Source organism: Oncorhynchus gorbuscha, linkage group LG19 (assembly GCF_021184085.1).
Source record: "Oncorhynchus gorbuscha isolate QuinsamMale2020 ecotype Even-year linkage group LG19, OgorEven_v1.0, whole genome shotgun sequence".
Lineage (NCBI taxonomy): Eukaryota > Metazoa > Chordata > Actinopteri > Salmoniformes > Salmonidae > Oncorhynchus > Oncorhynchus gorbuscha.
The window spans coordinates 63,334,952-63,360,266 of NC_060191.1; the positions used below are offsets into that span (position 1 = coordinate 63,334,952).

The window sequence follows — 25,315 nt, forward strand, 5'->3', positions numbered from 1 at the left end:
AGAGATTAGAGGGAGATTAGAGAGAGAGAGAAGGGGAGTAGAGACACACAGAAAGAAAGGGGGTAGAGACAGAGAGAGAGAAGGGGGGGTAGAGACAGAGAGAAAAGGGGAGTAGAGAGAAAGAAGGGGATAGAGAGAGAGAGAAGGGGAGTAGAGAGAGAGAAGGGGAGTAGAGAGAGAGAGAAGGGGAGTAGAGACAGAAAGAGAGAAGGGGAGTAGAGACAGAGAGAGAAGGGGAGTAGAGACAGAGAGAGAAGGGGATTAGAGAGAGAGAAGGGGAGTAGAGACAGAAAGAGAGAAGGGGGGTAGAGACAGAGAGAGAGAATGGGGATAGAGACAGAGAGAGAGAAGGGGGCAGAAACAGAGAGAGAAGGGGGATAGAGACAGAGAGAGAGAATGGGGATAGAGACAGAGAGAGAGAATGGGGCAGAAACAGAGAGAGAAGGGGAGTAAAGACAGAGAGAGAGAGAAGGGGAGTAGAGACAGAAAGAGAGAAGGGGGGTAGAGACAGAGAGAGAGAATGGGGATAGAGACAGAGAGAGAGAATGGGGATAGAGACAGAGAGAGAGAATGGGGATAGAGACAGAGAGAGAGAGAGAGAAGGGGGCAGAAACAGAGAGAGAAGGGCGGTAGAGACAGAGAGAGAAGGGGATTAGAGAGAGAGAGAGAAGGGGAGTAGAGACAGAGAGAGAAGGGGATTAGAGAGAGAGAGAGAAGGGGATTAGAGAGAGAGAGAAGGGGAGTAGAGACACACAGAAAGAAAGGGGGTAGAGACAGAGAGAGAGAAGGGGGGTAGAGACAGAGAGAAAAGGGGAGTAGAGAGAAAGAAGGGGATAGAGAGAGAGAGAAGGGGAGTAGAGAGAGAGAAGGGGGTTGAAAAGAGAGAGAGAATGGGGTAGAGAGAGAGAGAATGTGGTAGAGAGAGAGAGGGAGAGAGAGAGAGAGAGAGAGAGAGAGAGAGAGAGAGAGAGAGAGAGAGAGAGAGAGAGAGAGAGAGAGAGTGAGGGAATGGGATTAGAGAGAGAGAGAGAAGGGGAGAGAGAGAGAAGGGGGGAGAGAGAGAGGGGGTAGAGAGAGAGAGAGAGAGAGAGAGAGAGAAGGGGGAGAGAGAGAAAAGGGGGTAAAGAGAAACAGTGAAATGTAGCAAGGTATTGATTCTATATGATAGAGCAGTACAGGGCTTCTAGAGAGAGAGAGAGGGGGTAGAGAGAGAGAAGGGGGTAGAGAGAGAGACAGTGAAAGACAGCATGTGGTATTGATTCTATATGATAGAGCAGTACAGGGCTTCTAGAGAGAGAGAGCATGGGGGTAGAGGGAGAGAGAAGGGGGTAGAGAGAGAGAGAAGGGGGTAGAGAGAGAGAAGGGGGTAGAGTGAGAGAGGGGGGTAGAGACACACAGAAAGAAAGGGGGTAGAGACAGAGAGAGAGAAGGGGGTAGAGACAGAGAGAAAACGGGAGTAGAGAGAAAGAAGGGGATAGAGAGAGAGAGAAGGGGAGTAGAGAGAGAGAAGGGGGTTGAAAAGAGAGAGAGAATGGGGTAGAGAGAGAGAGAATGGGGTAGAGAGAGAGGGAGAGAGAGAGAGAGAGAGAGAGAGAGAGAGAGAGAGAGAGAGAGAGAGAGAGAGAGAGAGAGAGGGGGGAGAGGGGGGGGTAGAGAGAGAGACAGTGAAAGACAGCATGTGGTATTGATTCTATATGATAGAGCAGTACAGGGCTTCTAGAGAGAGAGAGCATGGGGGTAGAGAGAGAGAGAAGGGGGTAGAGAGAGAGAAGGGGGTAGAGAGAGAGAAGGGGGTAGAGTGAGAGAGTAGGGGGGGTAGAGTGAGAGAGGGGGGTAGAGAGAGAAGGAGGGTAGAGTGAGAGAGAAGGGGGTAGAGAGAGATACAGTGAAATGCAGCATGTGGTATTGATGTCATATGATAGAGCAGTACAGGGCTTCTAGAGAGAGAGAGAGGAGGGGGTAGAGAGAGAGAAGGGGGTAGAGTGAGAGAGAAGGGGGTAGAGAGAGAGACAGTGAAATGCAGCGTGTGGTATTGATTTCATATGATAGAGCAGTACAGGGCTTCTAGAGAGAGAGAGCATGGGGGTAGAGAGAGAGAGAAGGGGGTAGAGAGAGAGAAGGAGGGTAGAGTGAGAGAGAGGGGGTAGAGAGAGAGGAGGGGGTAGAGTGAGAGAGAGGGGGTAGAGAGAGAGGAGGGGGTAGAGAGAGAGAAGGGGGTAGAGTGAGAGAAGGGGGTAGAGTACAGGGCTTCTAGAGAGAGAGGGGGGGTAGAGAGAGAGAAGGGGGTAGAGAGAGAGACAGTGAAAGACAGCATGTGGTATTGATTCTATATGATAGAGCAGTACAGGGCTTCTAGAGAGAGAGAGCATGGGGGTAGAGAGAGAGAGAAGGGGGTAGAGAGAGAGAAGGGGGTAGAGTGAGAGAGAGGGGGTAGAGAGAGAGGAGGGGGTAGAGTGAGAGAGAGGGGGGTAGAGAGAGAGGAGGGGGTAGAGAGAGAGAAGGGGGGTAGAGTGAGAGAGAACGGGGGTAGAGAGAGAGAAGAGGAGTAGAGAGAGAGACAGTGAAAGGCAGCGTGTGGTATTGATTTCACATGATAGAGCAGTACAGGGCTTTCTTGGGGAACCCTGCTCTAGACAACTAGCATTAAATAACGCACACTGATATACAGTAGCCTCCTATAATCCCATAAGGAGGAATACTGCACCATATCGTCTCGTAACAAAGCACCATGGAGAGATGGACACTAGTCCAAATAGATACTACATACAGTGCATTCGGAAAGTACTCAGACACCTAAACTTTTTCCACATTTTGTTACGTTACAGACTTATTCTGAAACGAATTAAAATGATTTTTTTTAACTCATCAATCTAGGTTTTTAGACATTTTTGCAAACGTATTACAAAAACTAAAATAATACATATACATTATTAGCAGTATTAACAGTAACATTAACATTAATAACAGTATTAACAGTAACATTAACATTAATAACAGTATTAACAGTAACATTAACATTATTAACAGTATTAACAGTAACATTAACATTATTAACATTATCAACAGTATTAACAGTAACATTATTAACAGTATTAACAGTAACATTATTAACATTATTAACAGTATTAACATAACATAACATTAATAACAGTAAACAGTTAACATTAAACAGTATTAACAGTAACATTATTAACATTATTAACAGTATTAACAGTAACATTATTAACATTATTAACAGTATTAACATTAACATTATTAACATTATTAACAGTATTAACAGTAACATTATTAACATTATTAACAGTATTAACAGTAACATTATTAACATTATTAACAGTATTAACAGTAACAATACCATTATTAACATTATTAACCGTATTAACATTAACATTAATAACAGTATTAACAGTAACATTAACATTAATAACAGTATTACCAGTAACATTAACATTAATAACAGTATTAACAGTAACATTAACATTAATAACAGTATTAACAGTAACATTAACATTAATAACAGTATTAACAGTAACATTAACATTAATAACAGTATTAACAGTAACATTAATAACAGTATTAACAGTAACATTAATAACATTATTAACAGTAACATTAACATTATTAACATTATTAACAGTATTAACAGTAACAATACCATTATTAACATTATTAACAGTATTAACAGTAACATTAATAACAGTATTAACAGTAACATTAACATTAATAACAGTATTAACAGTAACATTAACATTAATAACAGTATTCACAGTAACATTAACATTAATAACAGTATTAACAGTAAACATTAACATTAATAACAGTATTAACAGTAACATTAACATTAATAACAGTATTAACAGTAACATTAACAGAATTCAAATCAAACTTTCTTGTCACATTCTCCAAATACAACAAGTATAGACCTTACTGTGAAATGCTTACTTACAAGCCCTTAACCAACAGTGCAGTTCAAGAAGAGTTAAGAAAATATTTACCAAATAACAAAAGTAAAAAGTAAAAATAAAAGTAACACAATAACGAGGCTATATACAGGGGGCACCGGTACCGAGTTAGTGTGCTGGGGGTTAGTTGAGGTCATTTCTAAATGTACAGTTGAAGTCAGAAGATTACAGACACTTAGGTTGGAGTCATTAAAACGTATTTTTCAACCACTCCACAAATGTCTTGTTAACGTTTTGGCAAGTCGGTTTTGGCAAGGTTTGGCAAGTCGGTTAGGACATCTACTTCGTGCGTCATTTTTCAAAAAAAAAATTACAGACAGATTATTTAATTTATAATTCACTGTATCACAATTCCATTGGGTCAGAAGTTTACATACACTAAGTTGACTGTGCCTTTAAACAGCTTGGAAAATTCCCAAAAAAATGATATCATGGCTTTAGAAGCTTCTGACAGGATAATTGACATCATTTGAGTCAATTGGAGGTGTACCTGTGGCTGTATTTCAGGGCCTACCTTCAAACTCAGTGCCGCTTTGCTTGACATCACGGGGAAATCAGCCAAGACCTCAGAAAAACATTGTAGACCTCCACAAGTCTGGTTCATCCTTGGAAGCAATTTCCAAACGCCTGAAGGTACCACGTTCATCTGTACAAACAATAGTACGCAAATATAAACACAATGGGACCACTCAGCCGTCACACCGCTCAGGAAGGAGATGCGTCCTGTCTCCTAGAGATGAACTGCACATGAGGACAAAGGTCATACATTTTGGAGAAATGTCTTCTGGTCTGATTAAACAAAATTGGAACTGTTTGGTCATAATGACCATCGTTATGTTTGGAGGAAAAGGGGGGCGGCTTGGAAGCTGAAGAACACATCCCAACCGTGAAGCACGGGGGTGGCAGCATCATGTTGTAAGGGTGCTTTACTGCAGGAGGGCCTGTGCACTTCACAAAATAGATGGCATCATGAGGGTGGAAAATTATGTGGATATATTGAAGGAACATCGCAAGACATCAGTCAGGAAGTTAAAGCTTGGTCACAAATGGTGCTTCCAAATGGACAATGACCCCAAGCATACTTCCAAAGCTGTGGACAACAAAGTCAAGGTATTGGAGTGGCCATCACAAAGCCCTTACCTCACTCAATCCTAAAGTAAATGTGTGGGCAAAACTGAAAAAGTGTGTGCGAGCAAGGAGGCCTTACAAACCTGATTCAGTTACACAAGCTCTGTCAGGAGGAATGGGCCAAAATTCACGCAACTTATTGAAGAAAGCTTGTGGAAGGCTACCCGAAACATTTGATCCAAGGTAGTTCTCCCATTCTTCTCTGAAGAGCCTCTCAAGCTTTATCAGGTTGGATGGGGAGCATCGCTGCACAGCTATTTCCAGGTCTATCCAGAGATGTTCGATTGGATTCAAGTCCGGGCTCCAGCTTGGTCATTCAAGGACATTCAGAGACTTGTCCCGAAGCCACTCCTGCGTTGTCTTGGCTGTGTGCTTAGTGTCATTATCCAATTGTAAGGTGAACTTTAGCCTTAGTCAAAGGTTCTGAGTGCACTGGAGCAGGTTTTCTTCATTTCTTCAAGGATCTCTCTCCACTTTCCTCCATTCATCTTTCCCTCAACCCTGACTAGTCTTCCCAGTCCCTGATGCTGCCACCACCATGCTTCACCGTAGGGATGGTGCCAGGTTTCCTCCAGACGTGACATTTGGCATTCAGGCCAAAGAGTTCTACCATGGTTTCATCAGCCCAGAGAATCTTGTTTATTATGGTCTGAGAGTCCTTTAGGTAGGTGCCTTTTGGCAAACTCCAAGCAGGCTGTCATGTGCCTTTTACTGAGGAATGGCTTCCTTCTGGTTACTCTACCATAAAGGCATGTTTGGTTGAGTGCTGCAGAGTTGGTTGTCCTTTTGGAAGGTTCTCCACTCTCCACAGAGGAACTCTGGAGCTCTGTCAGATTGACCATAGGGTTCTTGGTCACTTTCCTAACCAAGGTCCGTGTTTCTTGTTTTGGTTCATGTTGTGTTTTTCATTAAAAACACTCCCATCTGAACTTGCTTCCCGACTCTCAGTGCACAACGTTACAGAATGAAGCCTCACCAAAGGAAAGAATCAGGGAATTTTTTGTTTTTGTGTTGGAGGTGATGTCGGCTCCTGGTGTCAGGACCGAGGCAACCGGGAGGTCTCAGCCGGCTCTCACTCCTCAGGCCGGTTTGTCAGATTTCTGCACCTCAGAGGACGCGACCGGTCCACTCCTGATCCCCGGGATCGTCCCTGTCGTTGGCGTCCTGCGGCTGGAGCCGAACACGCCGGGGAGGGGGTGCTGTCATATATGCTCTCTCTCTGGCGCGCTAGGTCGCCATGCTTCTGCGCCTCATCTGGATCGACAGGTTCCCGCGCCTTAGCAGAGGTGACCAGTCCGCTCCTGAACCCCGGGATCATCATCTTGGTCGGCTTCCTGCAGCCGGAGCCGCGCGTCGGGGAGGGGGTACTGTCACGTGTGCTCCCTCTCCGGCATCTAGGTCACCAGGCAGCTCGTTAAGGCGGACAACTGTCACCATCGTTACGTGCATTAGCGCAATATGACACTCACCTGGACTCCATCGCCTCCTTGATTACCTTCCCTATATCTGTCACTCCTCTTCGTTCCTTCCCCAGGCGTCATTGTTTCTGTTTCTTGTCTGTGCGTTGTTCGTGTTTCTTGTTTTGGTTTATGTTGTTTTTTCATTAAAACACTCATTCCCTGAACTTGCTTCCCGACTCTCATCTTCATTAGAAGAATGGTACCACCTGACCTCCTGTCCTCCTGCCATCCATCTTTGAGGATATTGTATTTCCATTCTTAGAGCCGTCACTGGAATATCTTGTAATATAATAGACAATCTTGCCTTTAATGAACTCTTCGTAAATAAAGTACTACAGTATACAATACGTGGGCAGACCCCATGTCCTCTAAAGAGGGCACACCTCTAGCATGGACCAATGGCTGTCCAGAATATGATCCTGGCCATGACATCAAAAACAGTAAAGAACAAAATGCTACATTGTAAAACTGAGAAAATGGCATATTATAGATTTGAAAAAGAATGAAAGATTATCTACAGAGTGAAAAGAAAAGGTATATATTTTATAAGAATCAAAATGGAAGAGAAATGACAAAAAGATTAGTACCTAATCTGGGAATAGAGATGTACCCACAATGCAACGGGCCAATCTGACCTCCAGGCCCAGGCCCCGACTGACTGCTGACCTCTCCCTATCCCAGTGTCACTCACATACATGGGCCAAGCCAACCAACCATCGCCATACAGATCATTAAAGCAATCTAAATATTGTATCAGATTCTTCTGTTTACTTTTTCTAATTCAGAGTAAACAGACAAACTCATATCTCATCTGCCATGTTTGTAATTCTGAACCTCTGGTGGCTTTGCCCCGTTCAACCCCACTTTGTTTAACAACCAATAAATAGCTTACCTCAGCTTTCGACAAACAACATTTTCTGTGCGTACTAGTACATGAGCGTAAACAATTAGTAAATTGAGCACATTAGCCCAAACACACACCCGGGTCAGCAGTAAATGTTTCCAATGAGCTAGGAACACAGAGGGTATGTGGGAGGTCAGTTAGCAGAATGCCTAATGATGCCACATGTTTTGGATTGAGGATTTGCAACCCAATAAGTAACCATCTGCACAGACAGAGGGAGAAACAGAACAGAGAGACAAAAAGATAAGAGGTACAGGAGAGAGAAAAATATATTTAAAAACTTCAGTCATAACCATTTTAGAGTTTCAGTCAATTTCCATTTGAATATAAGACTGTACCATACTTCATCACTCTGATAGTACAACTCCTGGCTATGTCCGACCAAATAATCCCATTGGAGTTTTGAATTAAAGAGGCACTGCATGAGGTCTTTATCTTTGTCCATATGTATGGGACTGCTTGGCTATCTATGCTAGTCCATCAGGAGGAGATCACCATCCAATACAGAGAGAGAGACAGTTTATAAATTGTGAGGGAGCGATAAAGAAAGAGAGCGAGAGGCTGAGAAAGTCAGGTAAGCAGAGTGCTCAGAGAAGAAACACCACTAGCGTCTCCTAGGGAACGTTGTGTGTCACTGCAAGTAAACCATTAGAACAGCTCAAGAGTTGGGATGACGAGGGTAATGCTCTAACTACAATGCCACTGAGCCTTAATCACGGGACGAGAGAAAGATGGCGGACGGAAGACAGGGTGGTGCGGCAGGTGCCGCTTCTCAGTCGAATGCTGTAATTGTATCTAAACCATCAGGTGTACGCCGATCCCAGCTAAGTAACTCATACAAGGAGTTAAAGCGCAATTATGTGTTTTATCTCCAGTACTCTGCCATGATTGTCAGTTATGTAGCTGCTCTACTGATAATCTCAGTGCGTCCTTGCTGGGATGACACAAATCTACTGCCGGAGAATATCAACACCAAACACATTGGTTCACCGTTCCACGGGAGCGAACAGCACACAGCATACCATAATGTTCTGAATAATGGCCAAGTCTACTGCCGGAGAATATCAACACCAAACACATTGGTTCACCGTTCCACGGGAGCGAGCAGCACACAGCATACCATAATGTTCTGAATAATGGCCAAGTCTACTGCCGGAGAATATCAACACCAAACACATTGGTTCACCATTCCACGGGAGCGAGCAGCACACAGCATACAATAATGTTCTGAATAATGGCCAAGTCTACCTCGCTCCCTATTCCACTGAACCGCTTAGGCGTAACAAACACAAGTCCAACATTTATCGGAAACTGTTAAACTACCTGTTCACTACCCTTCTACTCTCCGGGGGATGTGCAACTCAATCCTGGGCCTAACATCACCGAGCCAGCGATACTCACCGGAGTGGAAAGCGGTGGATGGCCTCGTCCACTGGTTGTCACCGCTGTGGAAGTGGGTGAGTGCTATCAAATTCAGCATCTACTCACAGACTCCAACCTTGACTTCCTCTGCCTCTCAGAGACACGGCTCCATAAAACCTCTCCATATACTGCTTTGATTGTGATTGGATTCAATGTTTTCAGGAGACAGGATTGAAGGAAGAGGAGGGTGTGATGATTTACATTAAAGAACATATCCGATGTAAACAAATTGAGTGGTCATGTGATAATGAACTAGAATGTATTGGCCTGAACGTTACTCTGTCGACCCAAATGTATTTTACCCTTATTGGAATGTATAGGCCACCTTCCACCAAAAGTGTGTTTTTTGATCAGTTTAATAACATGCTTAGGGAACGTGACTTTGGGAAAGAGGTCATCTTAATGGGAGATTTTAACATTAATTATGAAGACAAGTTTTGTAGGAAAACCCTCAAACGGATCACTAATACCTTTGACCTTACACTGCTAGTTAAAGGGCCAACCAGGGTGACTTGTTGCTCTAAAACACAGATTGATTTGGTGTTCAGTAATAAACCAGAGAGAGTGACTAAATCATTCAATATGGTTACTGGGCTATCTGATCATAATCTGACACTTATAGACAGAAAGCTGTCTAAGAGCAGGTTAAACCTCTCTACTGTTAGAAAGCCGGATCAACTAAGAATAGCTAAGAGTGAATTCAACTATTTTGAAAACACAATTAAGGGAATTAACTGGAATGATCTCTTGTCCTATACAGACATGGAAACTGATAGTCAGGTTTTTCTATCCACAATCCAGACTACAATAAATGGTTTCCTAAAGAAAATCAAATCTGGAAATTGATGAAAGAACGAGTTTATGCTCTAAAAATAGCACTAAGATCCATATTAGAGCATGACTGTTATGCAGGTGAATGAGGACCCAAAAGCGACTTGGCGAAAACAGAGTCTTTATTCCAGTAAAGGAAATAGGCAATACTCCTGGACAATCAGAGCAGAAAACAAAACATAAAAAACTAAATTCCACTCGTAGTGACGAGGACAGACTGGAGACTCGACCATAAACTGTAGGTTGCCTCGGGAAGGCACCGACCGTAGCAGACTCAGACACCTGCTCACACGCAGCATCTGAGGGAAACAAGACACGACAGGGCAAGACAAAGACACAGCACGGCGAACAATATACAAGGATCCGACAAGGACAGAAGTGGAAAACAAGGGGAGAAATAGGGACTCTAATCAGAAGACAAAATAGGGAACAGGTGTAAAAAGACTAAATGAGTGAGTTAGGAGAATGAGGAACAGCTGGGAGCAGGAACGGAACGATAGAGAGAGGAGAGAGAGGGAGCGGGAGAGAGAGGGATAGAAAAAGGGAACGAACCTAATAAGACCAGCAGGGGGAAACGAACAGAAGGGAAAGCATAATGACAAGACAATATATGACAAAACATGACAGTACCCCCCCACTCACCGAGCGCCTCCTGGCGCACTCGAGGAGGAACACTGGCGGCAACGGAGGAAATCATAGATCACAAACGGTCCAGCACGTCCCGAGAAAGAACCCAACTCCTCTCCTCAGGACCGTAACGAAAAACGATAAAAAGGGAAACTAGGGTACTACTCTAAAAAAAAATGAGACACGGGTAGAGAACTGAAAGCTTTAGAGCAAACAGGACCAAACAGGCCAGGAGAGTAACAACTAGGGACAGACTGAGACACAGCAAGGGCAGGAACAAGAACAGGAGAGATGCGATGGCAGGGAACAGACTGAGACCCAGCAAGACCAGGAGCAGAAGCAGAAAAAAATTACCAGACTTATTCTGCGCGCAGTCCGAACACGCAGCCACGAAACGGCGCGTGTCACGCTCCTGAGTAGGCCACCAAAACCGCTGGCGAATAGAAGCAAGCGTACCCCGAACGCCGGGGTGGCCAGCTAACTTGGCAGAGTGCGCCCACTGAAGAACAGCCAGACGAGTAGAGACAGGAACGAAAAGAAGGTTACTAGGACAAGCGCGCGGCGACGGAGTGTGAGTGAGTGCTTGCTTAACCTGTCTCTCAATTCCCCAGACAGTCAACCCGACAACACGCCCAACAGGAAGGATCCCCTCGGGAACAGTAGAAGCCACAGAAGAACTAAAGAGACGGGATAAAGCATGAGGCTTGGTGTTCTTAGTACCCGGGCAATAAGAAATAACGAACTCGAAACGAGCGAAAAACGCCCAACGAGCATGACGCGCATTCAGTCGTTTGGCAGAACGGATGTACTCAAGGTTCCTTTGGTCAGTCCAAACGACAAAAGGAACGGTCGCCCCCTCCAACCACTGTCGCCATTTGCCTAGGGCTAAACGGATGGCGAGCAGTTCACGGTTAGCCACATCATAGTTACGTTCCGACGGTGACAGGCGATGAGAAAAATACGCGCAAGGGTGGACCCCATCGTCAGTATCGGAGCGCTGGGACAGAATGGCTCCCACGCCCACCCCCCGACGCGTCAACCTCGACAATAAACTGTTTAGTGACGTCAGGTGCAACAAGGATAGGAGCGGATGCAAAACGCTTCTTGAGGAGATCAGAACAACAATCATACAACCGGTGAGGAGGAAGGGAGTTGGTTCTGGACCGACTGAAGACCGTGCGCAGACCATGATATTCCTCCGGCACTCCTGTCAAATCACCAGGTTCCTCCTGTGAAGAGGGAGCAGAACAAACAGGAGGAATAGCAGACATTAAACACTTCACATGACAAGAAACGTTCCAGGAAAGGATAGAATTACTAGACCAATCAAAAGAAGGATTATGACACACTAGCCAGGGATGACCCAAAACAACAGGTGTAAAAGGTGAATGAAAAATCAAAAAAGAAATGGTCTCACTATGGTTACCAGATACAGTGAGGGTTAAAGGTAGTGTTTCACTCAATATACTGGGGAGAGGACTACCATCCAAGGCGAACATGACCGTGGGCTCCCCTAACTGTCTGAGAGGAATGTCATGTTCCCGAGCCCAGGCTTCGTCCATAAAACAGCCCTCCGCCCCAGAGTCTATTAATGCACTGCAGGAAGCTGCCGATCCGGTCCAGCGTAGATGGACCGGTAAGGTAGTACTGGATCTTGATGGAGAGACCTGAGTAGTAGCGCTCACCAGTAGCCCTCCGCTTACTGATGAGCTCTGGCCTTTTACTGGACATGAATTGACAAAATGTCCAGCAAGTCCGCAATAGAGGCACAGGCGGTTGGTGATCCTCCGTTCCCTCTCCTTAGTCGAGATGCGAATACCTCCCAGCTGCATGGGCTCAGTCTCTGAGCCAGAGGAGGGAGATGGTTGCGATGCGGAGAGGGGAAACACCGTTAACGCGAGCTCTCTTCCACGAGCTTGGTGACGAAGATCTACCCGTCGTTCTATGCGGATGGCGAGTGCAATCAAAGAGTCCACACTGGAAGGAACCTCCCGGGAGAGAATCTCATCTTTAACCTCTGCGTGGAGTCCCTCCAGAAAACGAGCGAGCAGCGCCGGCTCGTTCCAGTCACTAGAGGCAGCAAGAGTGCGAAACTCTATAGAGTAATCCGTTATGGATCGATCACCTTGACATAGGGAAGCCAGGGCCCTAGAAGCCTCCCTACCAAAAACTGAACGATCAAAAACCTGAATCATCTCCTCTTTAAAGTTCAGGTAATTGTTAGAACAATCAGCCCTTGCCTCCCAGATAGCTGTGCCCCACTCTCGAGCCCGGCCAGTAAGGAGTGATATGACGTAAGCAACCCGAGCTCTCTCTCTAGAGTATGTGTTGGGTTGGAGAGAGAACACAATATCACACTGGGTGAGAAAGGAGCGGCACTCCGTGGGCTGCCCGGAGTAACAAGGTGGGTTATTAACCCTAGGTTCCGGAGGCTCGGCAGACCAGGAAGTAGCAGGTGGCACGAGACGAAGACTCTGGAACTGTCCAGAGAGGCCGGAAACCTGAGCGGCCAGGTTCTCAACGGCATGACGAGCAGCAGACAATTCCTGCTCGTGTCTGCCGAGCATGGCTCCTTGGATCTCGACGGCAGTGTTACGAGAATCTGTAGTCGCTGGGTCCATTCTTGGTCGGATCCTTCTGTTATGCAGGTGAATGAGGACCCAAAAGCGACTTGGCGAAAACAGAGTCTTTATTCCAGTAAAGGAAATAGGCAATACTCCTGGACAATCAGAGCAGAAAACAAAACATAAAAAACTAAATTCCACTCGTAGTGACGAGGACAGACTGGAGACTCGACCATAAACTGTAGGTTGCCTCGGGAAGGCACCGACCGTAGCAGACTCAGACACCTGCTCACACGCAGCATCTGAGGGAAACAAGACACGACAGGGCAAGACAAAGACACAGCACGGCGAACAATATACAAGGATCCGACAAGGACAGAAGTGGAAAACAAGGGGAGAAATAGGGACTCTAATCAGAAGACAAAATAGGGAACAGGTGTAAAAAGACTAAATGAGTGAGTTAGGAGAATGAGGAACAGCTGGGAGCAGGAACGGAACGATAGAGAGAGGAGAGAGAGGGAGCGGGAGAGAGAGGGATAGAAAAAGGGAACGAACCTAATAAGACCAGCAGGGGGAAACGAACAGAAGGGAAAGCATAATGACAAGACAATATATGACAAAACATGACAATGACAGACGTAGGTTTACTATGTTGAGAAATAAGGTGATGAAAGAAATCAGACAGGCCAAGGCAAACTTTTTTATTAACATAATTGGTGAAGCAAAGGGAAATTCTAAATTGATCTGGGAGAATCTAAAAAAGTTAACAGGGAAAGACCATAGTAACACTGCAAAAAGACTAGAAATCATGGTGAATAACAATCTAACACAGGATGCAGTCAAAATAGCAATAGCCTTCATTCCTACTTTATTGACTCTGTCAGGGTACTGATACAGAACCCCTTCACTGGATTTTTGGGCTCAATGCTAGTAAATACACTCAACCTGTCTACATCATAAGGGAGGTTTCTGAGTCTAAGGTGAACAAAGTGATTAGCTCAGTAAAGAACTCTAAAGCCAAAGATGTGTTTGGGCTGGACTCTACCTTTCTTAAAAACTACAAAGAGTCACTCATTGGCCACATTACTAAGGTCACCAACACATCTATTGGTCTCGGGGTGTTTCCAAGGGTATGGAATTCGGCCATAATAATGACCATCTTTAAATCAGGCGACCCTGCTGACGTGAGTAACTACAGGCCCATTAGTATACTACCTGTGGTGTCAAAGGTTGTTGAAAAGTGTGAAGCAGAACAACTGATTGCCCACCTCTACAAAAGCCCCTTCACATTACACTCCATGCAGTTTAGTCAGAGCAAAACACTCCACAGAAATGGACAACTGCTTTCTTCTGGAAAATGTGAAGTCCAAGATGGACAAAGGGGGTGTTGTTGGGGCTTTGTTTCTGGACCTAAGGAAGGCTTTTGAAACTATTAACCATGAGATTCTCATCACAAAATTGTCCAAGTTCAACTTTTCCCCTGATGTCATGAGATGGATGAAATCATACCTTGAAGGCAGAACTCGGTGTGTCAGAGTGAGCAATGAGCTGTCGCCCACTCTTAGCTATGATGTGGGTGTGCCCCAAGGGTCAATACTGGGGTCCCTCCTGTTCAGCCTGTACATTAATGATCTGCCTTCTGTCTGTACTGGGTCTGAAGTTCAAATGTATACAGATGATACAGTGATATATGTGCATGCAAAGAGCAAACAACAAGCTGCACAAGAACTCACTACTGTAATGGTCCAGGTTACAAAGTGGCTCAGTGACTCGTGTTTGCATCTCAATGTGAAAAAAACTGTTTGAATGTTCTTCACAAAGAGGGCAACAGATGCTACTGAGCCAGATGTCTATGTGTCAGGGGAGAAGCTCCAGGTGGTATCTGATTTTAAGTACCTTGGCATCATACTTGATTCCAACCGTTCTTTTAAAAAGCATGAGAAAAAGGTCATTCAAATAACCAAATTCAACCTAGCTTATTTCCGATTTATACGAAATTGTTTGACTACAGAGGTAGCAAAACTGTACTTCAAATCTATGATACTCCCCCACTTAACATACTGCTTGACTAGTTGGGCCCAAGCTTGCTGTACAACATTAAGACCTATTCAGTCTGTCTACAAACAGGCTCTCAAAGTGCTTGATAGGAAGCCCAATAGCCATCATCACTGTTACATCCTCAGAAAGCATGAAAATCTTGTGCAATACACCGACGCATGTCTTGTATTCAAGATCCTAAATGGCCTAGCTCCCCCTCCACTCAGTGTTTTTGTTAAACAGAAAACCCAAACATATGGCAGCAGATCCACAAGGTCTGCCATGAGAGGTGACTGTATAGTTCCCTTAAGGAAAATCACCTTTAGTAAATCAGTTATCTCTGTGAGAGGTTCCCATGTCTGGAATACACTGCCATCAGACACACATAACTGCACCACATATCACATGGACTGCACCAGATTTACCCATTCTTGCAGTGAGATGTTACCCCACTCTTCCACCAAGGCACCTACAATTTCCCAGACATTTCTGGGGGGGAATGGCCTGGTAGAGATTGCCTGCAATGACAACAAGCTCAGTCAGATGATGCTGAAACACACCGCCCCAAACCATGATGGACCCTCCACCTCCAAATCAATCCCGCTCCAGAGTACAGGCCTCGGTGTAACGATTATTCCTTCGACGATAAACGCGAATCCGACGATCAGCTGTCCGTACTGTCTCCCTGTAGCTCTGTCTTAGGTGTCTTAGGCGTCTCAGTATAGACATGGCAATTTATTGCCCTGGCCACATCAGCAGTCCTCATGCCTCCTTGCAGCATGTCTAAGGCACGTTCACCCAGATGAGCAGGGACCCTGGGCATCTTTCCTTTGGTGTTTTTCAGAGTCAGTTAGAAGGCCTATTTAGTGTCCTAGGTTTTCATAACTGTGACCTTAATTGCCTACCGTCTGTAAGCTGGTAGTGTCTTAACAACCGTTCCACATATGCATGTTCAATAACTGTTTATGGTTCATTAAACAAGCATGGGAAACAGTGTTTAAACCCATTACAATGAAGATGTGTGAAGTTATTTTGATTTTTACAAATTATCTTTGAAAGACAAGGTCATTTCATATCCCGATAACTATTGTTGCAAACAAAATAAATATAGGCCTAAAACAAAAAAATATACATCTGAAGTCAGAGTTTTACATAAACAAGTTTTAATGACTCCAACCTAAGTGTTTCAACCACTCCACAAATGCCGTGTTAACAAACTATAGTTTTGCAAGTCGGTTAGAACATCTACTTTGTGCATGACACAAATCCTTTTTCCAACAATTGTTTCCAGACAGATTGTTTAACTTATAATTCACTGTATCACAATTCCAGTGGGTCAGAAGATTACATACACTAAGTTGACTGTGCCTTTAACATCATGGGAAAATAAGAAGAAATCAGCCAAGACCTCGGAAAAAAAACATTGTAGACCTCCACAAGTCTGGTTCATCCTTGGGAGCGATTTCCAAACACCTGAAGGTACCACGATCCTCTGTACAAACAATAGCACACAAGTTTAAACACCATGGGACCACGCAGCCATCATACCGCTTAGGAAGGAGACACATTCTATCTCCTAGAGATGAACGTGCTTTGGTGAGAAAAGTGCAAATTAATCACAGAACCACAGCAAAGGACCTTGTGAAGATGCTGGAGTAAACCGGTGCAAAAGTGTCTATATCCACAGTAAAACGAGTCCTACATTGACATAACCTGAAAGGCCGCTGAGCAAGGAAGAAGACACTGCTCAAAAATCGCCATAAAAAAGCCTGACTACGGTTTGCAACTGCACATGGGGACAAAGATCATGTCCTCTGGTCTGATGAAACCAAATTGGAACTGTTTGGCCATAATGACCATGGTTAAGTTTAGAGGAAAAAGGGGGAGGCTTGCAAGCTGAAGATTACCATCCCAACCGGGGGTGGCAGCATCAGGGTGCTTTGCTGCAGGAGGGACAGTAGATGGCATCACAAGGAAGAAAAGTTGTGTGGATATATTGAAGCAACATCTCAAGACATCAGTCAGGAAGTTAAAGCTTGGTCGCAAATGGGTCTTCCAAAAAGACAATGACCCCAAGCATACTTCCAAAGTTGTGGCAAAATGACTTAAGGACAACAAAGTCAAGGTATTGGCGTGGCCATCACAAAGCCCTGACCTCAATCCTATAAAAAATATGTGGGCAGAACTGAAAAAGCGTGTGCGAGCAAGGAGGCCTACAAACCTGACCCAGTTACACCAGCTCTGTCAGGAGGAATGGGCCAAAATTCACCAATTTATTGTGGGAATCTTGTGGAAGGCTACCCGAACCTTTTGAAGTTAAACAATTTAAAGGCAATGCTACCAAATACTAATTGAGTGTATGTAAACTTCTGACCCACTGGGAATGTGAAGAAATAAATAAAAGCTGAAATAAAAAATTATCTCTGCTATTATTCTAACATTTCACATTCTTAAAATAAAGTCGTGATCCTAACTGACCTAAGACAGGGCATTTTTATTGGGATTAAATGTCAGGAATTGTGAAAAACTGAGTTTAAATGTATTTGGCTAAGGTATATGTAATCTTCCCACTTCAACTGCGTGTGTATGTATGTACTGTATATATATTTATTTTAATATTTTGGGGGGCTTGACTTTTTTTGCAAGTTATTTTTGCATTAATAAGTGTACATATCAATTTGCATTTGGTACCTTGGGTCTAGTGTTAGCACCAACTCACAAAACCCCCATTTCTCGACCGTGTAAATTGGGGCCATGTCTTTGCAGATGTGAGTTGTAACAGCAGCTGTTATCTCCTTCCATCTTAATGTTTCTTTGCCATATGGTGTGCAGCGGGCAAAAGCCTCTAGAAACGAGTCGGGGTTTGTTTTGAGCACTCGACTGTACTTTTTGGGTCTCATCCGTAGTATCTCTCCGTACTGTTTCACATGATTCTTGCGTAGGTTGTCACCATATCAGCTAAAGTAACATCATAGTCAACATAGCTAACAGAACTAACAAGTTAGTAAACACGCTACAATCATGCTGTAACGTTACAGTGTACAGTCAGTAAGCAGTTTAGTACTTAAACCGGCAGGCCCCGGTGGCAATACATTTGTAAAACCAAAAGCTTTCCTTGAGTTCCAGTGTTGTGTTGGACAGTCATAGCCAGCTAGCTGACATAGCATCCATATTGTTGAGCTGGGTGTTTGAGTAGACTAAACTAACAAGTTGCATTTGCTAGCTAAGTAAGTGAAAGTGAAAAAAATATCTCCATCTTGCTTCTCTTTCATTTTTTAAGAGAGTAATTTGTTTTATCTAAAAATGATAACTTATTTTTATTAAATTCACTGAGAAAGATGGTCCTCCACTTCCTTCTCTGAGGAGCCGCCACTGGTTAACCATCCCTCCTATAGAAGTCTTTAAATTATGGCTGCGATCCCAAATGGTCTGATAAATCATCATCTATTCTTACCATTAGGCCCTTGTCAACCATTGTCACAGATATGAGAGATTTGAATAGCTTCTAGGGGCGTGTCATCCATTTGGGACCTGGCCTTTTCCCAACACCTTCAGCAGCCATTGGCCCCAAGAGTAGTTATGTGACTATATGGGTGATGGGTCATAGGTTGACCAGAGCGACTAGAGCGTTCTCATCTCACCTCCCAAATCTGGCACTCTTCCTGAAGCACTGGTAGGAGCTGTGCTCCATGGAGAAGGCCACAGTGTCATTGTACCCCAGGGGAGGTCTCTTCAACCTGGGCGAGGAGAGGTACCTGGTCACACGTGGAGTCACAGAGAGAGTCACCAAGAGATACAGCAACAATAAGAAATGGACCACAAGATCTGAGGGAATTAAAAGAGTCTACTTCTTCTGCTGTGCTATTCGGTCTTGTCAGGTAGACAGAGAGACAGACAAGATGATAACACAAGACAGAGACTGAATGAAAGAAGGGGTGATAGATTGCTGGAAACCAGACAGCGGAAGATTGAGACGGCCATCTGAAAGCGAGTACATTACGTCCTGGTTTGGATGAGAAATGGCCGATTACAATATATTACATTACAGTCCCATCACTGTGGATAGTCACTCTCTCCGACGCTCTATTGAAATAATCATAGTGATTAATACTGTGCAGCTGTCATTTGGTGAGACACAGTTTTTACTTTGCAGTGTCCCTGTACCACAAACAAGACAATGTTATACTGTAGAGGTCTTCAAGGTCGAATCTGGGTCAGGTCTGATAATTGCCACGAGTCTCGGATATGTGCAATTAAAATGTATTAACCTGTCCTCTGTTAATTTAGTGTTTGTGTCATGACAACTGTGCGAGCTGTGTCAGCCGATTGCAACTCAATAAAATATATAGCTTGTATCCAGCTGAAACTGGTTCTGGCTGCTCACCTCACATATGTCTGTGAAAGAAAAAGAGAGAGAAAGGAAGAAAGAGAGAAATATAAAGAAGAGAATGAAGAGAAACAGTGTAAAAGGACCCTTACTTTTGATATTACCCTCATCAACGTTTGTGAAGGTTTGGCTATTACTAGATTTAGCTACAGCAGACCTATGAAGGCGAGGAAGAATGCTTTAGGCCTGCAAGAGTTACAAACAATATAATCTAATCTTCATAAAAAATATATTCTGAGCAAAAATAAATGAAGTAGCATCCTTCTGTATGCCTATATCTGAATAGCAGTAGTAGCCTATCTGACATGTATGTTGGGAAGATGGCGCTGATATATCTCCATCTTTCTCTCGGTGCATTTTTCACTCAACTCTCCCGACAGCTGTCTACTATTGCTTTAGTAAAGTAAACAATAGACTATAAAGTGTAGAATAAATTACACATCGAAACAAGTATCTTTGTAATTTGTTCTGGGCAGTTTTTAAGGACACGTAACTGAGGATCATTTGACCAATATAACTTGTTTATTGATGGCGCTGACAGCGCCCAGTTGGAGGATTCCTTTGCTCTCTCCATCTTTCCGATCTGTCTTGGATCTGAACCAGCACAGGTCTGTTTGGGTTTGTTTCCCAAGGTCCTTCTCAGAACAGGTACAACTGTTTTCGGGTACATTCGGAACAGGGCAACATATTTAAATTACGCATATTGGGTCAGGTGAGAAAGCTACGGATCCAAAAGAAGACCTCTGGCTGGTTATTATCTGATCTCAGCACTAACCGGTACACACTCTGAGGACACAATAAAAAGGTAAATAACTGATAATGATTACATTACAATGTTTCATACTCTCCTCACCCAACACTGAGTTGGAATACATGACACACTGTTTGTACATATTGTGTGTGTTTAGGGAGGTGGGTTGATGTTGTTGCTAGAGCACTTGTCAGTAGAGTAATGGAGATGTGGGTGGGCCACCTCCAGGGCTCGTTTACACCCTGCAACAGCCAGGAAACACTTAGCGCTCCCTTTAACATCTCACGTCTGACCACCCCATCATTAGATCCGCCAAGGGAAATGACTGCACATTAGCCACCATATTAAGCAGAACGGTGTGCTTACAGACTTTAAGTGATGCAGAGAGTTAGAGGGAGAGAGACAGAGAGGGGAGAGAGAGAAAGAGACAGAGAGAGACAGAGAGAGAGAGAGAGACAGAGAGAGACAGAGAGAGACAGAGAGACAGAGAGAGACAGAGAGAGACAGAGAGAGAGAGACAGAGAGAGAGAGAGAGAAAGAGAGAGAGAGAGAGAAGAGAGAGAGAGAGAGAGAGAGAGAGAGAGAGAGAGAGAGAGAGAGAGAGAGAGAGAGAGAGAGAGAGAGGGGTAGACACAGAGACAGAGTATCTGAGTGGACAGAGCGGCTGGGTCCCTGGCGGTTAAGTGTTTTTATTACTGTAATTGTATTGAAAAGGAAAGTATGTGTGAGGGGAAACACAACGAGACAGGTGTTGATGACGGCTGTGAAACACCATAACACACGAGTGGCTTGTCAGTGAGGATGCTGCTAAGGGGGCTCCCAAGGGGGGGGGGTAGCATGGTTATTACCTATTGCACAGGTGGTGGCTACAGTGGACCAGGATGTGCACACATTGAACACAGACCACTCCCATCAGCACCAGGCAAAGAGGTCCCACCTGGAGAAATAAAAACACAAAGAACAGGCTGAGAACATACTGACAGTAACGTCAACACCAACTGAAACCAACTGTGAACCAGACAGGAACACTCACCAGTCCATATTAATGCAAACGCATCAGATATAACCCAGAGAAATAGGCTCACTTACACACGATCAGTATTTTATTTTTATTTTTTTATTTCACCTTTATTTAACCAGGTAGGCTAGTTGAGAACAAGTTCTCATTTGTAACTGCGACCTGGCCAAGATAAAGCATAGCAGTGTGAACAGACAACACAGTTACACATGGAGTGAACAATTAACAAGTCAAATAACACAGTAGAAAAAAAGGGGAGTCTATATACAATGTGTGCAAAAGGCATGAGGAGGTAGGCAAATAATTACAATTTTACAACAGAGAAAAGAGTCGGCCCGAGAATTTAACCCTGTGGCACCCCCATAGAGACTGCCAGAGGACCGGACAGCATGCCCTCCGATTTGACACACTGAACTCTGTCTGCAAAGTAATTGGTGAACCAGGCAAGGCAGTCATCCGAAAAACTGAGGCTACTGAGTCTGCCGATAAGAATATGGTGATTGACAGAGTCGAAAGCCTTGGCAAGGTCGATGAAGATGGCTGCACAGTACTGTCTTTTATCGATGGCGGTTATAGCTCTTTGCTTTTCTATGTATGTTCCCAAAAACCTCATATCACATAACAGTGTTGTGATCATTATTTTGTTCTGTTCTGTCATCCAGAAAGAAACTCTTTCCATTATGTGACATGATCACACCATCATCATGAGACAGCACAAAGGAGGGAAGATTAAGCAAGAGAACACAACAACATTTTGTGTTTTCTCCTCAACCAATACAATACTAGCACTGGAACATCATCTAGTCTATGGAGCCTGCAGATCCTCTGGGGAATGTCAAGCAAACGTAACGTAACCTTGGCAACATGATAAATGTGACATACAGGCTACATCTGTTTCACTGGTATGGTAACAGTGATCATGTGTGCCTGCTGTTGGTCTGAAACTAACCTCGTTCTCAGTCTCCATTACAACAGAGCCAGCTGGGAGACGACATTAGTCTGAAGTGTACAAATTGACCTAATTGTCCTTTCAAATAATGGCACTTGTCTAGCCTGACCCTATCCTCCTTTTGACCATTTGGCAAATGGAGAAATCAGGAAATATGACACTTGTCTAGCCTGACCCTATCCTCCTTTTGTCCATTTGGCAAATGGAGAAATCAGGAAATATGACACTTGTCTAGCCTGACCCTATCCTCCTTTTGACTATTTGGCAAATGGAGGAATTAGGAAATATGTGAGGCTATAAAACTGATCTAATAATAATAAATAATAATAAATAATAATAATAATAATAATAATAATAATATATGCCATTTAGCGGACGCTTTTATCCAAAGCGACTTACAGTCATGTGTGCATACATTCTACAGGGTGGTCCCGGAGGAACCCACTACCCTGGAGTTACAAGCGCCATGCTCTACCAACTGAGCTCAACCACTAGCCACTGCCACAGATGCAAAGCAGGCAGGCACACAGGAAGGTTTGTACCATGGTGCTGAAGCACTTGTGGTGGGGACTAGTTTGATGAACACCTCACTTACTGATTAACCAGGCCTTGGTTCCCGAGAAGAAGCTGCAGCAATCTACGGATTCAAATATAATCTGATAACTCACATCCATCTGTAAAACTCAGAGATAAGGGTTGTGTGCCCAGTCCAGTTAGCAGGAGAATGCAGGTCAATCAACATATGAGTTATTATGACGTTTGGACTCTTGTACGACGCAGAGGACCAAATATAAAACCCAAAATCAACTTAACATGAGCCAGGATCCACAGCAGGGAATCATTGTCTGTAGACAGAGGAATCTAGCAGGTCCACTGACACCACTTACAACGACTCCTAACGTGTATTCATCTGTACAAGGCGTGCTAATTTCTGCTCCCATCATACACACTGGTCCAGTAAACCTAGAAACTGAACCGCTGGCTAAATCAAACAGTGGAATGATAAATATGATCTTGTACACTGGTCTTTTATGTAATGACTTCCAATAAACATTCAGATCACAGATAATTAATACATATTTATGCATAATCCATAATCATGCCCAGCCCATTACTTTTTCATTTGCAAAATTCCAATTATTTTTACAAACCAATATCAATGATGTATAATGTAATGCTGTAGGGATGTAATGCTGTAGGGATGTAATGCTGTAGGGATGTAATGCTGTAGGGATGACACATCAACGCACAAGTTCTCTCAGTAACTTTACAACCAAGGCCAAGGTTTCTGACTAGTTCATTTGCAAATATAGTGCCTTCCCATCCTTTTTTCTGCCTCTGCCTAACAAGAGTGTGTGTATTTTTCCTACTGAATAAACTAAAACAATATTAAACTGTACATAAAGCAGTACACAAGGACACTAATGTAATGTAAAGTGTGAACCAGCCCTGTTTGTGTTATGGTGTGAACGGTGTAAGGTGGTTAAGAGTGTTGGACCAGTAACCGAAAGGTCGCTTGTTCGAATACCCGAGTTGACTAGATTAAAAATCTGTCGATGTGCCCTTGGAGTAAGGCCCTTAACCCTAATTGTAGGTCGCTCTGGGGAGTCTGCTAAATGACTAAAATGTAGTATCACTAGTGGGGCATTAGTTACTCACTATGATCCCTGCATTGCGTACTGCCAGGGGAAGACCCACCAAAACAGTCCCAATGTTACCCTTCAGCAGATGTGGGAGCAAAAGGTACATATAGGGACATAATACTATTGAGCAAAGAAAGGTGTACATTAGACCCCAAGAGGAAGAGGACACACTTTTGCCATTCTGGTAAAAACAGGAAACCAAGAAATAACAGACGTAATGGCCAAAGCCATAAAATGCATAAATGTTTAGGGTAAAATGCATTGTCTATTGTATAGGACAGGAAACCAAAGTAAGGCCATGAGAGCATAGGACAGCTGGACATACCAAGGTCAGAGGGACATACAAAGGAGGGGGTCAGCCAAATGACCAACTGATGGACTATAGACATAGGACATATATTTTTAGGACAGGAAGAGAAGAGACACATAGTCCACTAGTCCTAATAAGGACAGACATACCAAAGAACACACCAAGCTAAACATAAGGGGCCCATAGGATAAGATGGGCATGTATTATTTTTGGGACATGAAGAGGTCCTGCCACCATTATAACTTAACTAAAAGCAGATATGGGCGTTATTGGGCGTGAACAAGCAGGAAGCACAGATTAAAAGATAATGGTGGCAGAAGGACTGAGGGAAGTAACTTCATTTGCATGTGGGATGGACTCATATGTTGTATGTGTATAAATACAGAGCCAGTGCTCTGGAAAAGGGTGTGTTCCGCAGACCATCTAGGCTTCTGATATGTTTGTATTAAAAGCCTATATTGAATTCACAAGTTCTTGTAAGTGTTATATTTTGAAACGATCCTCCACGACACAGGTGGATGAGAGCCTGAGGAAACCTGTGGAACACAGAGAGGGTTAGGGGTACACTCAGAGACCAATGTAATTTGATCTTGAATTTTTTATTTGATCTAACTCAATTCCTCAAGGGCCACAGTGTCCACTAACACAGTAGAACGGTAAACAACTGGAACCACTAATAGTGGTTCATGGTTGAGGTGGGTAACTTAATAAGTCGAATCAATTGTTTTGTCACATGCGCCAAACAGGTGTAGACCTTACCATGAAATGCTTACTTACAAGCCCTTAACCAACAATGCAGTTCAAGAAATAGAGTTAAGAAAATATTTACTAAATAAACTAAAGTAAAAAATAATAATAAATCAAAAAGTTGACAGGAAAATTACAAAACAATAACGAGGCTATATACAGGGGGTACAGATTAGTCACTTTACAAATGACCTTGACTATGTATAGATATTAAACAGTGCTGTAGCAGCAGCGTAAAGGGGTGTCAATGTAAATAGTCCAGGTGGCCATGTGATTCATTGTTCAGCAGTCTTATGGCTTGTGGATAGAAGCTGTTAACTTCTTATGGCTGGGGGGCAGTATTGTTCTGTTCTGTCATCCAGATTATTGCATGGTGTGCTTTTTCCGTAAAGCTTTTTTGAAATCTGACACAGCGGTTGCATTAAGGAGAAGTATATCTTTAATTCCTTGCATAACCCTTGTATTTTCATCAACATTTATGATGAGTATTTCTGTAAATTGATGTGGCTCTCTGCAAAATTTCCGGATATATTGGAAGCAAAACATTACTGAACGTAACGCGCCAATGTAAACTG

General features: G+C 43.6%; 1 protein-coding gene across 1 annotated transcript in view; it reads right to left on the reverse strand.

Annotated features, from left to right (window-relative positions):
• The window catches only part of LOC124004948 (proton-coupled amino acid transporter 4-like), a 287,665-nt gene extending 263,876 nt beyond the window's left edge, over positions 1-23,789 (reverse strand). The window contains exons 1-4 of the mRNA XM_046313752.1: positions 23,700-23,789; positions 20,922-21,010; positions 18,577-18,672; positions 6,197-6,484 (exon numbers count right to left, since the gene is read on the reverse strand). Coding sequence (XP_046169708.1) covers positions 6,197-6,484; positions 18,577-18,672; positions 20,922-21,010; positions 23,700-23,789 — 563 coding nt within the window. The remainder of the gene's footprint in view (positions 1-6,196; positions 6,485-18,576; positions 18,673-20,921; positions 21,011-23,699) is intronic.
• Positions 23,790-25,315: the final 1,526 nt, after the last annotated feature.